The 16,152-nt window shown below is 39.9% G+C and overlaps 1 protein-coding gene across 2 annotated transcripts in view; it reads right to left on the bottom strand.

Annotated features, from left to right (window-relative positions):
• Positions 1 to 4,391: 4,391 nt before the first annotated feature.
• The window catches only part of SAMHD1 (SAM and HD domain containing deoxynucleoside triphosphate triphosphohydrolase 1), a 112,333-nt gene continuing 100,572 nt past the window's right edge, over positions 4,392 to 16,152 (bottom strand). For both annotated transcript variants that reach the window (XM_068127999.2, XM_068128000.2), the window contains 2 exons: positions 9,626 to 9,763; positions 4,392 to 5,119 (listed from right to left, as the gene is read on the bottom strand). In XM_068127999.2, coding sequence (XP_067984100.2) covers positions 5,015 to 5,119; positions 9,626 to 9,763 — 243 coding nt within the window. In that variant the 3' untranslated portion in view covers positions 4,392 to 5,014. The remainder of the gene's footprint in view (positions 5,120 to 9,625; positions 9,764 to 16,152) is intronic.

Below are 16,152 nucleotides of genomic sequence, written 5' to 3'. Positions count from 1 at the left end.
TTTAAAAACAAAATGGCCGCCAGTTGGCCATCTTGGATTTGACATCGAAAGAAAATGACGTGTATATGTAAGCCATCATTCATTATCTGTGTGCCAAGTCTGAACAAGATCGGAAAATGCATGTCCGAGAAATGTTTAAGAAATGTTTTTTTTAGAACTAAAATCGCCGCTAGTCTACCAGTCGGCCATCTTTGATCAGATCGCAAAATGAAGTGAGGTGCACGTGTTTGCAATCGTGTTCTGTGTTTGTGCCAAGTTTGAACAAAAATGGACCATGCATGTTCAAGAAATGGATGGGGACACGTTTAGGTAACAAAATGGCCGCTGGTCGGCCATCTTGGATCTGATCTCGAAAAATAAATGACGTGCATACGGTCGTGGCCAAAAATATTGGCACCCTTGCACCTTTTTCAAATAACTCACAATTTTCTCTAAAAATAAGTTTAAATTGACAAAAGTATTTGGTCTCCACAATTCTTTATTTCACTGTTAATATTATGGAACCTTTGTTTTTGATTCAGAACTTAATATATCCTTTTAAATCAGAAAATACAAAGAAATGGCATTGACAAAATTATTGACACCCCAGACTTAATATTTGTTATCACAGACTTTGGACAAAATAACTGCAGTCAAGCGCTTCCTATAGCCATGAATGAGCTTCCTACTCCTCTCTACTGGCAGTTTGTCCCACTCTTCTTGTGCAAACTGCTCCATTTCTCCCAGATTTGAAGGGTGCCTTCTCCCAACTGCTGTTTTCAGAACACCCACAGGTGTTCAATGGGATTTAGATCTGGACTCATTGCTGGCCACTTCAGAACAGAACAGTCCAGCGTTTTGTCTTGAACCATTCCTGGGTGCTTTTTCCAGTGTGATTGGGGTCATTGTCCTGCTGCAAGACCCATGACCTTCCACGGAGACCCACCTTTCTGACACGAGGTTGAACATTGCGCTCCAAAAGGCCTTGGTAGTCTCCTGATTTCATGATGCCATGCACATGCCTGGTGTTGGCTTAGCGGTTAGGGTGCCAGCTTGGGATCCAAGGATCCTGGGTTCGAATCCCGGTCGATTGCTGAATTAACACCAGGGGCGTTGACTCAGCCTGTCATCCTTCCGAGGTCAGCAAATTGAGTACCAGCTTGCTGGGATGAATGATCCCGGTGTGTACCCCGGCTTAGAATAGGTACACCTTATCCCTGCGCATCATAAGAGCGTGACCAAGGGTTGGTGTCAGGAAGGGCATCCGGCCATAAAACCATTGCCTCAAACAGGTAACCATGCTTGTCATGGGGCCCGCAAGTCTAACCCCCGCGCTAGCGGGGAAAATGGCCTTAAAACGATCATTCATTCATATTCATGCACACATTCAAGGCACCCAGTGCCAGAGGCAGCACAGCAACCTCAAAACATCACTGAACCTCCTCCATGTTTGACTGTAGGGAAGGTATTCTTTCTTTGAAGGCTTCATGTTGTTTTCTGTAAACATAGAGATGATGCGCTTTACAAGAAGATCTAATTTAGTCTCATCTGTCCACAGGACATTCTCCCAGAAGGATTTTGGCTTGTTCAGGTGTGTTTTAGCAAACTCCAGTCGGGCTTTCTTAAATCTCTCTCTCACCAGTGGGGTCCTCCTGGGTCTCCTACCATAGAACCCACTTTCATTGAGTTGGTGACGGATGGTGCGAGTTGAAACTGTCTTACCTTGTGTCTGAAGGTCAGCTTGAATCTGTTTGGCAGTTGATTGAGGTGCTTTCTCCACCATTCAAACAATCCTTCTCTGCAATCTGCGATCAAGTTTTCTCTTACGGCCATGTCCAGGGAGGTTGGCTACAGTGCCATGGGCCTTAAACTTCCTGATAACATTGCGTACGGTGGACACAGGAACATCAAGGTATCTGGAGGTGGACTTGTAGCCTTGAGATTGTCAATGCTTGGCTACAATCTTGTGTCGGACGTCCTCAGACAATTCGCTGGTTTTCTTTCTTTTCTCCATGCTCATTGTGATGCACATGGTGACACAAAACAATAAAATGCCTCCTTTTCTATATTCAAACCCGTTGAATGAGTGATTTTTATATTACAGGCACCTGCAATTCAGCACAGGTGAGTTCAATTCCAAAGTAAAGGAGAATCACCTGCTTGAAATCTAGTTATTTCTAACAACTTCTAAAAGGTGCCAATAATATTGTTCGGGCCATTTTAGGATTTTTGTGTGGAATAAGCTAAGATTTAGTAATTTTTCAGCTTTATTTGTTTTGTTCCACTGCAAACCAAAGAAATACGAATGTGGATAACAAAGGATTTTTTAATTTAAACAATTTTCTGGAAGAAATGGCGCATTATTTGAAAAGTGCAAGGGTGCCAATATTTTTGGCCACGACTGTAGGTGTACAATCATGTGTTGTCTTTTTACCAAGTATGAACAAAATCGTTCCATACATCTGAGATATGGTTGCAGACAGACAGACAGATGAGACCCAATCCATAAACCCATGGGGGCTTATAAAGTCCAGCAGGTTGTTAATGGAGAGCACGTTCGAAAGGATCTCGTCCATCGAGTGCACCAAAGCACAAATGAAAATCCTGGTCCATAAGAACTCTGCTCTTTTAATGATCGCAGCTTCGATTTGATGGCACAACCAGTTTATTAAAATGGAGGTACCTTCATCACTGTCACAGAGGTGGCGCACCTGTCTCGCTGGTTTAGTGTGGGTTCGATTCCCGATCCGATCGTAACCTGTCCGATTGGTGCTTCGCATGCGGTGTGTTGCATCACAGTTCATCGTCCCTCGGAGGGATGTTAAGCCGGGCGTCCTGCATTGATTGCTGGTACCCTGACTGACTTCCTCCTGTAACTCCCAGGTGGCATTGCACCACAACCTTGCAGGTGCACACCTCAAGGAAGGAACTGCACAATAATTACCATGATCCTTTTCGTTTACATCGAGATCGAACACTGATGGAGGAGCTCGTACATCAATCGCATGAAGGATAGAGATGTCGCCATTTTGTTACTAAGACGTGTCCCCAACCATTTATTATACACACATGGTCCGATTTTGTTCAAACATGCCACAAGCACAGAACATGATGGCAAACACGTGCACCTCACTTTCTTTTGCGATCTGATCAAAGATGGCCGACTAGTAGACTGGGGACCATTTAAGTTGTAAAACAACAACAACCCGGTATGGAACAAGTCCTCAACCATGTCTCGCACATGCATCTACCGATCTTGTTCAAATTTGGCACACAGATAATAACGGACGGTTTAAATAAGCGCGCCATTTTATTTTGAGGGCAGATCCAAGATGGCAGACTGACGCCATTTTGTTACTTGAACTTGTCCCCAACAATTTCTCGGACATGCATGAACTGATTTTGTTCAAACTCCGCACAAAGACAATACATGAGAGTATACATATGCAGAAGATTTTGTTTTGTAATCTGACTAAAGATGGCCGACTGGCGGCCTTTAACTCCACACAGCAAAATTACTAAAACCACGGGGGCGATGGCATTTTATGTCTTTTTCTCCATGTTTTACAAACTGTTTACTCGAGACAAGTTGCAGTAAGATAAACATTTGGGATTATTAAATATTCCTGAAAAAGTTATCCTTCTGTCTCTTGTCGTACATAAGTTTCACCTGTAAGACAACACAAAAGTTACATTCGTGGCTGTATTTATTTTCTGCAGTGGCATCCGCCGGGTTACCGTTGCACCCACTGTGATGCCTTGTGGTGGACACGTGACAATGTTCAATCGGGCCACAGCAGGTGAAAGGTCCAGGTCCAAAACAGCTCCAACTAGAAAGGCACTCGGTAGAGAGCATACCTCCGCCAGGTTGAACGGTTTACGTCTTGTATCTCACTGATGGGTCATATCTGGATTCGGACCTGAACCAAGATCTAATCAGCTTATTCGTGTCACTTACCCAACTCATCCACCAAGTTTTGTCATACTTCATCCACAACTTTTTTGAAATATCATGACACATCGTTTTTGGCTCTATCTCTCAATGGTGAAGAATCACTTGAGAAAATTCTTGCATCCAGATCAGGATCCAGATCTTCACCAAAATTGAAGGAATTCTTCCATGTCACACACCGAACCTCTCCACCAAGTTTCATCCAAATCCGTCCAAAACTTGATATATTTTGTTCACAGACAGACAGGAGTGAAAACATAACCTGCATCCACCTTTGGTGGCGGAGGTAAAAATGGCCATTTGGACGATCCTCATTTATGTCGCATATGATGCTGACACTGTAGGACATATCTGGTTGTGTCTTCACCTCTCCGACCTGCCATTTTAAATTGAGCGCAGGTGTCGAGTACAACGGCATGACCATCGGCATCAAAGATGGCGAATAAGACTTCAAAAGAGGTGAGCGAATAAAATCTTTATGTAAAACTTTTAGAACAATCGTAAATTGAAATAAATCATAGAATAACTTAAACTTTATACCATCTTCCCATGCACAGACAGGATCAACACAAAGCAGCAAAATAATCTGAAACAGGAACGACACAAAGCAACAAAGGGAACAAGGAAGCGCTTAGCAACATGGTCTCCAAGCAACAGGCACCAATTCTTGCATAACATAAAAACCTCAGAGATAAAATCAATTAGAAAGGCCACTCATCCATTCAGCAACTTTTCTTTTTCTTTTTTTTCCAAATGTAAAATGGCTGTTAAGAATAATAGCACAACCACAGGAGTTTAAAAAAAAACAAGTACAAATCATTAATAAAAGGCCAATTATCCTCGGGCCCGACCGAAGGTTGAGGTCTCAAACCAATATGCTGTACATTATCGATGTCATGCACATCGCCAGTAGAAGCACAATTAGACGGGTCTAATGGAAGCTCAAATGCAAAACAAACAGGACAAATGAGCCGGTGGCAGACATTGAGGACTTCTGCAGAAACCAGACCCTCCACCTCTTCCCTCTCACCAACAGTAAAAAAAATGACAACCACTTTGGACACAACTCAGCTGTGGAGCATTTCAATCGGATGTGGGAAAAGTCGACTTTCTTGCTTTAATTTGCCTTTTTTCTTGCTTCCTTCCTTCTTCCTTGCTTGCTTTTGCCTTTTTTGCCTCCTCGGCGACCTGCAAAAGAATAAATAAATGGAAATCGGAGGATTCACTCACAGGTGTCTCGTATACAACATTTGCAAAAACGAGTGCACATTTGGGACGTGGTGTGTGATCACTGCAGAGATCTGTGATGTAATGGTGCTTCAAACTCAAGTGATTTCTGTACTCATACATAAACCTGAGGGTACATTACAAACATTACCTAACAAGGTAATCTTGTCCCATCGGTGTGGAAGCTTTCAAATCCCTTCAGTGTAAAATATTTAAGATGTATACATCGCCAGTGCAAGCCATCATTCTTAATTTCACCTCATGTGTCAAGAAATGGGTCAGTTGTTCACACCAAAACAGGTCAGGGGTTTGTGTCAAAACGGGTCAGGGGTTTGCATCAAAACGGGTCTGGGATTTGCGTCAAAACGGGTCAGGGGTTTGCGTCAAAATGGGTCTGGGGTTTGCGTCAAAACGGGTCAGGGGTTTGCGTCAAAACGGGTCAGGGGTTTGCATCAAAACGGGTCAGGGGTTTGCGTCAAAACGGGTCAGGGGTTTGCGTCAAAACGGGTCAGGGGTTTGCGTCAAAACGGGTCAGGGGCTTGCGTCAAAACGGGTCTGGGGCTTGCGTCAAAACGGGTCAGGGGCTTGCGTCAAAACGGGTCAGGGGCTTGCGTCAAAACGGGTCAGGGGTTTGCGTCAAAACGGGTCAGGGGTTTGCGTCAAAACGGGTCAGGGGTTTGCGTCAAAACGGGTCAGGGGTTTGCGTCAAAACGGGTCAGGGGTTTGCATCAAAACGAGTCAGGCGTTTGCATCAAAACGAGTCAGGCGTTTGCATCAAAACGAGTCAGGCGTTTGCATCAAAACGAGTCAGGCGTTTGCATCAAAACGAGTCAGGGGTTTGCATCAAAACGGGTCAGGGGTTTGCATCAAAACGGGTCAGGGGTTTGCATCAAAACGGGTCAGGGGTTTGCATCAAAACGGGTCAGGGGTTTGCATCAAAACGGGTCAGGGGTTTGCATCAAAACGAGTCAGGGGTTTGCATCAAAACGAGTCAGGGGTTTGCATCAAAACGAGTCAGGGGTTTGCATCAAAACGAGTCAGGGGTTTGCATCAAAACGAGTCAGGGGTTTGCATCAAAACGGGTCAGGGGTTTGCATCAAAACGAGTCAGGGGTTTGCATCAAAACTGGTCAGGGGTTTGCATCAAAACGAGTCAGGGGTTTGCATCAAAACGGGTCAGGGGTTTGCATCAAAACGAGTCAGGGGGTTCACGTCAAGACTGGTCAGTGGGTCACACCAAAACGGGTTGGGTTCACGTCAAAGCGGGTCAGGGGGTTCGTGTCAAAGTGGGTCAGGGGGTTCACGTCAAAACGTGTCAGGGGGGTCGTGTCCAAACAAACTCTGAAATATACCATGTCTCCATGAAATATACCATGAAATTTCCAGTCTCCATGGAAATGAACGTCTTCAAGATTATTGAAATCTCTCACAATGAAGCTGTGTTTATGGGCCTATCACTTCACCATTGCAGACAGGTCAGCGGTCTCTCTGTCTTCCACCTCCCTCTTTCTGGTCGTGCACCAACTGCTCTTTCCATGCTTTGTTTTCTCCAACCCATGGTTTCTGCAGGTCACATATGGTCCACAATCAACCCCCTTCTGGTGAAACTACCTAAATCTAAATCCAGGATCACTGCTCACGTTCACTCATTCGTTCCTCTTTTTTTCCTGCATGTGAAACAAACTTCTTTCTTCCACAATCAACTTCCACATCCTCTTCAATCTCGTTCTTCCCTCCAGGTCTTCACGACAGCTGTTCGCCACCATCTCATATCATCCCCAATCCAAAACCATGATCTTTTGTACCCTCGATTTTTTTTTTTAATAATAATAATTATTACTGTTATTTATTTATTACTATTATTATTATTATGATAACTGGAACTTCCACTTTATAACTACTGGCAGTGATGACTGGGTGCCAACCCAAGACGTTCCGCTTTAAAAGGACACCTGACCCATGACGTCCTCTTTAACCCATCCCCCACTCAGTGGGAGACAGAGTTTTGCAATTGAGTGAGTGTGTGTGTGTGTGTGTGTGTGTGTGTGTGTGTGTCTGTGTGTGTCTGTGTGTGTCTGTGTGTGTGTGTGTGTGTGTGTGTGTGTGTGTGTGTGTGTGTGTGTGTGTGTGTGTGTGTGTGTGTGTGTGTTCATATGTTCGTGAACAAGATATCTGGAAAGGTTCTGAACGGATTTGGATGAAAGTTGGTGGGATGATTGCCCTTGGGAAAAGGAAGAATTGATTAGTCTTTGGTGAAGCTCAGGAAATTATTCCAGATCCAGGAAAAAAATTTGGGATTTTTTTTGGGAATTTTTTTTTTCTGTTTTCCTTTACAAACCATTTTCTCTGCAATAATTGGACCGATTGAGAGCAAATTTTCACCATATGAGGGACTCGGTCTGTAGAATATTTTAACGGTAATTATGACGTCACATGTCACGTGGTTCGGCCGCCATATTGTTTTGAGTGAAAAACACTAAAATCCAATTTTCTCCAAAACGCCTGAGCAGATCGAGGCCAAACTTTGCAGGCAGAATTGCAAACGCATGACGAACAAAAAAGTCAGCAAGCATGACGTCATGCATCACATGGTTTCAGAGTTATGACATTTTAAAGCACAAATCTTTAAAACCTAGCTCCTCCCTCATTTGTGATCCAATCGAGGGGAAACTTCACAGATCTGTTCAGCATATCAGTCTACTAAAATGTCATTTTGAAATTTGCGATAGGTCACGTGGTTTGGCAGATATCGTTAATGAAACGCAAATAATAAAAACATTTATATCTCTTGAACCACTTCATTGATCGACGTGAAACTTCATACTGTAGTAGAAGTCATGAAGAGTAACAAGTGTGCAAAACTTGAAGATGATTGGATGTATGGTCTGGAAGCTAAAAGTTGTTATTGCGTGAAGAAGAAGAGTCTTCGACTGTGGACGATTAATTATTTATCACATGTTCAGACATGCAGGCATCGTTTGACACAATCTCCCGGGTTAATTTGAACCTCAAATAAAATTATAATTCCAGATTTGTCAATGGCTGAGGTATATTAACAAATGAATAAAACAGATTTGGCAAAATTCCGACTTTTTTTTCTTTTTAAAGATCGTATATTCACTCAGGGTTGTGAGAGGCTGAAGAAGAAGAAACCTCGCATGGGCTTCCCATACCAAATAAATAATTCTGGCTCTGCGATTTTCAGGATTATTACTCCCGCCAGGGAGTAACGCATTAGATCGTGTCCGTCCGTGTGTGTGTGTGTGTGTGTGTGTGTGTGTGTGTGTTCAAATGTTCATGAACAAGATATCTGGAAAAGTTCTGAACGGATTTGGATGAAAGTTGGTGGGATGATTGCCCTTGGGATAAGGAAGAATTGATTAGTTTTTGGTGAAGCTCAGGATATTATTCCAGATCCAGGAATTTTTTTGAGAAATTTCATTTTCTGTTTTACTGCATTAAAGCTTTTATTCTTATTCTTAAATGATGTTTTTCTCCTCTAATTCCAACAACAACACAACAACATGCATTTTAAAGGCCACTTTCCCTGCTAGAGCGGGGGTTAGCCGCTATTATCTCTCCTCTAATTCCAAGATATATCAAAATAAATTATCCGACAGTTAGGGCCTACTTTATTTTTCATTTATTGTTTTGGGGAGAGGGGATGTTAAACAAATCGTACTATTCCAACTTGACCCACGGCGGGAGTATGCGCTCTACTGAGTGGCGTTCTAGTTGGCAGGGTGTGACTGTGGAAGTTTACATTGCAGTCATAATCAATCTAGGATGGGATGGGAGGGCTGCTGGTAGTTTAGGTAAATATACCTGAAGTTAGTTTGTGATGTGCCATTAAGATCATGATACCACCAATAAGTATCGAAATGAGGGTTAAATCACAAGTTTAAAATGAGGTATTCCGTGCACTTTGAAGTCTTACGGGACGCACACCCACAATTGAACCGTGAAGACCAAAAACAAGGAAGCACAGAGGACATGGAATGCCCTGCATAGCGGGACTGCTCCAACCCGTCCACAATCAGTGCAGCAATGCATGAGCTGGAGGTCACAGCAGGGGAATGGCGAGATGCACTTGTTCACCTTGATGCTACTTTGGTTAGAGTTTTATGAAGGCAGAGGCGAGTGAATAGAGTCGTGGAGTCAAAGGGACACGATATTCATGAATCCTGACTGGCACGGAGCCAGAGGCCATTGTTTATCGAGACAAAATCAACACAAGTCTCTGTTGAGAAAAGTCACGTGGAGGACAACAGCTCTCATTTTGGCCCAACATTTACTTGTATTTGGGCGGGGGCTGATGGTGGAACGTTCTTCTTGGTTATCTCCAGAGAAGATCTTCCTTTTGAAGGTTGGTCATATCTGTACTCCACATTCGTCTGATGCTCGGCTGACAGAGTCATCAATGGCATTATTATTAAATATAGCGATAAAAGCAAACAGCGGTAAATACCTTCAGCATCTCTGAACGCCAATTTTCGCACCATTCACGAAACCTTTCCTTGATGGTCTCCTGGATGTCATCATCTTCTAGCTTGCAGTAAACGCGGACAAGTTTTTGTTCAAAAGTTTCAGGTAGGAGGAGTGACACCTGGCCCGCACACAGCAAGTGAAGGTTAAGGTAACGATGAATAAATAGCATCAAGTTCTGCAATGGTCTGTTCAAGAACATGTAAATTATATCATCATGACATGTTATAATCATATAACCCACTCTATAATGTGTAAACTCTAACATCATGACATGTTATAATCACAGGACCCACTCTATAATGTGTAAACTCGATCATCATGACATGTTATAATCATATAACCCACTCTATAATGTGTAAACTCTAACGTCATGACATGTTATAATCACAGGGCCCACTCTATAATTTGTAAACTCTAACATCATGACATGTTATAATCATATAACCCACTATATAAAGTGTAAACTCAAACATGACATGTTATAATCACAGGACCCACTCTATAAGTTGTAAACTCTAACATCATGACATGTTATAATCACAGGACCCACTCTATAATTTGTAAACTCTACCATCATCACATGTTATAATCATATAACCCACTATATAATGTGTAAACTCGAACATCATGACATGTTATAATCACAGGACCCACTCTATAATGTGTAAACTCGATCATCATGACATGTTATAATCACAGGACCCACTCTATAATGTGTAAACTCGATAATCATGACATGTTATAAGTAGTGTAATAATGTTGATCCTGGGACACCTCCAAATTCCCATTGACTTACATGTTAATTTTCCTCTCTCCTCATTAACCCAAAGCACCTCTATTTCTCTCACCCTGTTCTTTACGAACCTTCTCACCTTTTCACATGCTATCCTTATTCATTAGACCACTTAAACACCTGTGATCCTTCTGACCTTATGGACCTTTTACTCTTAATATCATCTGGTGAATATAACCCACTCAAACATCGACCCGACAAATATTTGTTTATGTGTGGGAAATCATTTAATTCTCCTACAACTCTCTTCACCGTCTAATATATTAACAAAAAAGATGTTTGAGTTTGGTTCTTTATTAAGATATTTTAACTGAGCTAAGATAAAATGGTAAACCTCCCTCAATGTTCTTGTTTGAGTGCCTCCAGTGCCACATACCATTTTTAAATTAAAGTATATATTTTCCTGGCAACCATCAAAGTTTTCCGTCCACTCAAAAATATTTCCATCTTTTTTACCCAACTCACCAGTATTTAAATTAATTCTCTTATTTGTTTTGTGAACTTTTTTACCAGTTGCCTTTTCAATTATACCTATTTGATATTTTTCACATTCATTATGTTTTCCATTTATATACCAAGGTTGATTACACCTCCACTCTTTAGTCTGGTTGATACTTGGTTCTATCATTTATATATTAATAAAAAAGGCGGCGGTAGCCCGTTAAAATCCCCAACCCCCCCTTTTTAACTTATCACTTATATATATCTTATCACTTATATATATATATCTTATCACTAATATATATATCACTTATATAGATCTTATCACTTATATATATATCTTATCACTTATATACTTATATAACCATAAGGGAGACTATCAATCCCATTTTCTAAAATAAACCTCTTATCATCAAAAGCTCCTAATGCTTTCTTATTTATCTCTTCTGTATATAATTGATGTTTATAACTTCTTATTCCATTAATCTTTCTAAACTCTTCTTTCTTTGTTGTTAAACAGTTATAATAATCCTTAAAGTTTATTGTTTCTTTGATAACATTTTTCTTTACACCTTTTAACTTCTTATCAGTCTTTTCAACGTTATTCACAATATATTTATAAGCATAAGCCTTGGACCTCAATCCCACAAATTCACTCATAACATTTCCTCCTAATTCATCCTTGAACTTTCCAATCACCTTTTTATTTTTAGAAGAGAACAACTCACTCTCTGGACTATAATTACTTGTATCATAAATATTAATGTCCTTTTTCATGTCTGAATAAACATCATCAGTATTAATTTTCAAAATAAAACTATCTGTATCCATATAAAGTAGATTAACATCATTTTGATATTTCTTCCTCAAGTTATTATAAAAGTAATCATACATTAATGACTGACAAATCAAGAATTGATGTTCCAATATAAATAGGTTTGTCCATTTCAATACTCTCTTTAATCAAATGGATCGCACAAAAGTTCTCAGTAAAGACCTCAACTCTCGTAAAACTCGGTCTATTAATTAATTTTGATGCTTGTTCCCAAGATGTTGATAGTCTGATATTTTGTCTTTTCCTCACATTCTCCATAGTCTTACCAAAGACCGCATTATTCATCAATTTATAAAAGTCTTTCTCAAAATCTGTTTTTGACTCTGTTCTTCTTTGTGTATTAAAATCAATGTACCCCTTTAACCAATAACTTTGATTGAACTTTAGAATCCTATGTATCTTTTCAACACGGAGACCCTTTGAAAGACATTGTCTCAAATTTCTTTGATGAAGAACATAATTTTTCTTGTTGTATAGTGTTGTTAGAAGCTTCTCTGATGCTTTACCCTTTACATTAAATGATTGTTGATAATCACTTAACCACTCATTCTTTGGAATTTCCTTTTCACAAGCAAATGGGAGATCTTTGTGTAGGTTATGGAGTTCCTCTGGATATTTCAAATCAACTTCAAAATAATAACCAACCTTTGAATCATCCAATTCTTTTTGTGTAGAGATACATACATCTTGTAAAACCTTTTTGTAGTCTTTTTCCTTTACCCATCTAAGTTTTCCATAAGGAAGAGCCTGAGACATTGCCCAACCATACAAGTTATTTGAGTCATAGTACATTAAGTAAGAACTCTCTTTTGTTGAATCATAATTTGGAAGATATTTGTTATTTACTTTTGTATATCTCTTTGAACAGACTTGTGAAATTCCACCTCTTTTTGACTTTTCAATCATCAAGAGCATGTCAACATCTGTTATTAAATCCAAATCTTGTTTTGTCATTTTCAACATCGTGCTCCAAGCAAGACCAGGAGCAGTGTAACAGTGAGCAGGATCCAATCCATATCCAGAATGACAGATTGTTCTGAAAGCCTCAAAGACATCAGCTACAAGAAGAACATCAGTTTTGAGATACAAATCATGATACTCACCAAGATTCTTGATGTTATATTTTTTCCAAACATTTTGTGCGTGTACATAATCTTTATCAGGTATATGACTATTATTTAATTTATTATAGAAATTTTCTTTTGAAGGAATTTGTGTTTCATTGAATCTCTCAAATGAGTCCATATAGTCATAGGGATAAATTCCCTTTTGTGTTAGTAAATCTTTGTCTGAAAAATACTCTGAAAGACATGGAAACTCTTTTAGATTTTGAACCAAGTTAGCCAATGGACTTGCCATGAATTTAAATGTATCAAGAAATCTGATATTAGTAATAGGAGATGTGTGAATTGTTTTTGTGAATGAAATGTATTTCTGATCCGTGTTAGGAATTACTGAAATGTGTCCAGATGTCTTTGAAAGTTCATTAATAAATAGATGTGTATCATAATGAGCGTTGTTATGAAGAAAGACAGGAATGAAAGAGGGGAGTTGATAATTAATATTACAACTTTGATGAGCCGGACAATTCTCTAATTTACCAGTGAGATGACAATGGTCTCTAACCTTTAGACCTTTACCAATTTTCTTCTCACAAATATGACAGGCAGCCTTTGGATGTCTAAATTCTCTTTTTTCTTTACTTGTTAAGGACATTGGTTTATTGGTTTCTCTCATTATCTTGGTTAATCGAACACAGTCTTTTTCTAGTCGTTTCACAAACTCCTCTGGGGTATTTGAGCCTCTATACTCCTCTAACTTGTTATATTCATCACCAACGGATGATTTGATATAATAACAAAAACCGCAAGGAGTATGTTTTTGATATTTATTTGTGTATGATTGTTTTGGATCTGGAGAAGCAGTATCTATTTTTTCTAGAATACTTTCAAAATCAACATATATAACAAATGGATGTTTTATTGTTTTCTTTTCATCTTTGAATGAAATCTTTGAGCCTTCTTTCGGCATTTTAATTACCGTTGATTTATGTTCACCACAATAATTTGAGTGTTTATCCAATCTTTCTTGTGTATTGAAGAAGTTAAGACAACGTGTACAAATATATATTTTATTTGTTCTTTCACATACTTGTGTACGAACCAATTTAGAAAGATCTTTGATGTATGTATAATGTGAATTTTCCTCTGAATTAAAATATAGAAGATTAATATGAGTTTGTTTACAATTGTCAGAAAGCTTTAAAACCTGAATGTTGTTTGTTTCTGTTAGACCATAAACATTAACTGATAAATTATTCATCTTTTCAAATTTAGGAATATCATTTAAAGCCATAGGAAACTTTAGATCTTTCGTATTTAATGTATTCTCATATTTTTAATAATGAGATACTCTTTCACCATGAAAATGTGGAGGATGTAAGTGTGCTAGAATAGACCAGAGAAAACATTTATTGTCTTTATTTTTGATATTGATAACTGCTTTTCTATTTTTGATAACACTGGGTAAATCAATGTAAGAAGAAGCTTTTAGAGGATCCGATTTAAGAATATGAATATCGATGTAAATAATTTTTCCTATATTGAATCCACTTCCTACGATTGAATTATCCACATCTTGCTCTTGTTTAATAAGTTCATCATAGACTCCTGATGTTTTAAAATCTTGATATGAAGATATAAAGTGCGGTTCAGTTCTCATGTATGGTGCATCTATAACTCCTTCATCCTTTGTCATTTCTAATTTTACTCCCATATAAAATTTAAGTGGTTTCATTTCCTTTAGTGTTTTTTCAATCAACGTTTGAGCAGCAGGTTTAACTATTTCTACAGCATCAACTATAGACTCTGGTTCAGGAGGTTTGAAGTTAAAGACTCTTATTTTAATATGTCCTTTGAAAGCACCATCAGTATTTTTAATAGTAAACAATTTTGACAAGTGTTTGTTAGTTTTAAGATGAGCTTTAAACCCCTTCTTGAGGATGGTTGTTTTACAGACCTTACAATGTTTTGTCTCAGGTGGAAGAGGGGAAAGTTTGTTAAGAATGTTGAATGTATGTTTTGCGGTGAGAATATGTCGTTTATAATATTTTACTTCCTTCTCGCAAGTATCACAATAAACCATATTTTTAGCGTGAGAAAACGTGTTGTTTTATATATGAAACTATACTTAAAGTAAAACACTTTTGAGCTTTACAGCTCCTTTTTATATATATCACTGTACTTAAACTAAAACACTTTTTCACTCAGAATCATCTGTGTCATAACTATCATATGAATACTCAGAATCATACTCAGAGTCATCAATAAAGCTACTCTCATAACTATCATTTGAGTATAAACTATTAGTATCATAACTTTCATATACAGGTTTTAAATTTTCATTATTATTATCATAAATGTATTGACCTAATTCCCTTTTTTGAAGCTTACCATAAACAAACCTAAATTTATCTATAACTAGCAGAGGTACCCGGCTTTGCACGGGAGTGGGAGGAGGAGGGGAGGGGGAAGAGGAGGGGAGGGGAACGGGGGGGAGGGGGGAGGGGGAAGCGGGGGAGGAGGAGGGGAGGGGGAAGAGGAGGGGAGGGGAATGGGGGGGGAGGGGGAAGGGGGGGAGGGGGGAGGGGAAGGGGGGGAGGGAAGGGTGCGGGGGTGCCCAGGGGAAGAAGGGCCCCTCCCCCCCTTTCCCCTCCCCCCCCTCCCCTCCCCCTTCCCCCTCCCCCTTCCCCCTTCCCCCTCCCCCTCCCCCCTCCCATCCCCTTCCCCCTCGTTCCCCTCCCCTTCTCTTCCCCCTCCCCTCCTCCTCCCCCTTCACACCAGGGGGGTTGACTCAGCCTGTCATCCCACCGAGGTCGGAAGTCGGAACTCATTGTCGTCAAATAAATGTAGCCTGTATGTTTCACTCTTTGTCACATGCCGTTGGTCCCATGTCAATCGGATGAAGTTGAAAAATTAACGTTACGAAGGTTCTCTGGGACGTACTGATTCCGAATAATGAAGTTGAAAAATTAACGTTCCGAAATACGCTAATTACGCTAACAGAAGCGCTGGAGGGAGCACTGCGCTCCCTCCCTTAGATTCCCTCCCTCTTCTGCTAGCGCTAATTACGCGTAACACACTAATTTTAAAACCCGAAGTTTTTTTAATTTTAAGGTGTGCTGTAGTCAGAAGCGCTAGAAGCGCTGCGCTCCCTCCCTTCGAATCCCTCTCTCTTCTGCTAGCGCTAATTACGCGTAACACACTAATTTTAAAACCCGAAGTTTTTTTAATTTTAAGGTGTGCTGTAGTCAGAAGCGCTAGAAGCGCTGCGCTCCCTCCCTTCGAATCCCTCTCTCTTCTGCTAGTGCTAATTATGCGTAATACGCTAATTTTAAAACCCGAAATTTTTTAAATTTTTATGTCTCCGTGACATTCCT

This window comes from Myxine glutinosa, chromosome 9 (assembly GCF_964187855.1).
Source record: "Myxine glutinosa chromosome 9, kmMyxGlut1.1, whole genome shotgun sequence".
NCBI lineage: Eukaryota > Metazoa > Chordata > Myxini > Myxiniformes > Myxinidae > Myxine > Myxine glutinosa.
This window is presented reverse-complemented; position numbering and strand designations above follow the sequence as displayed.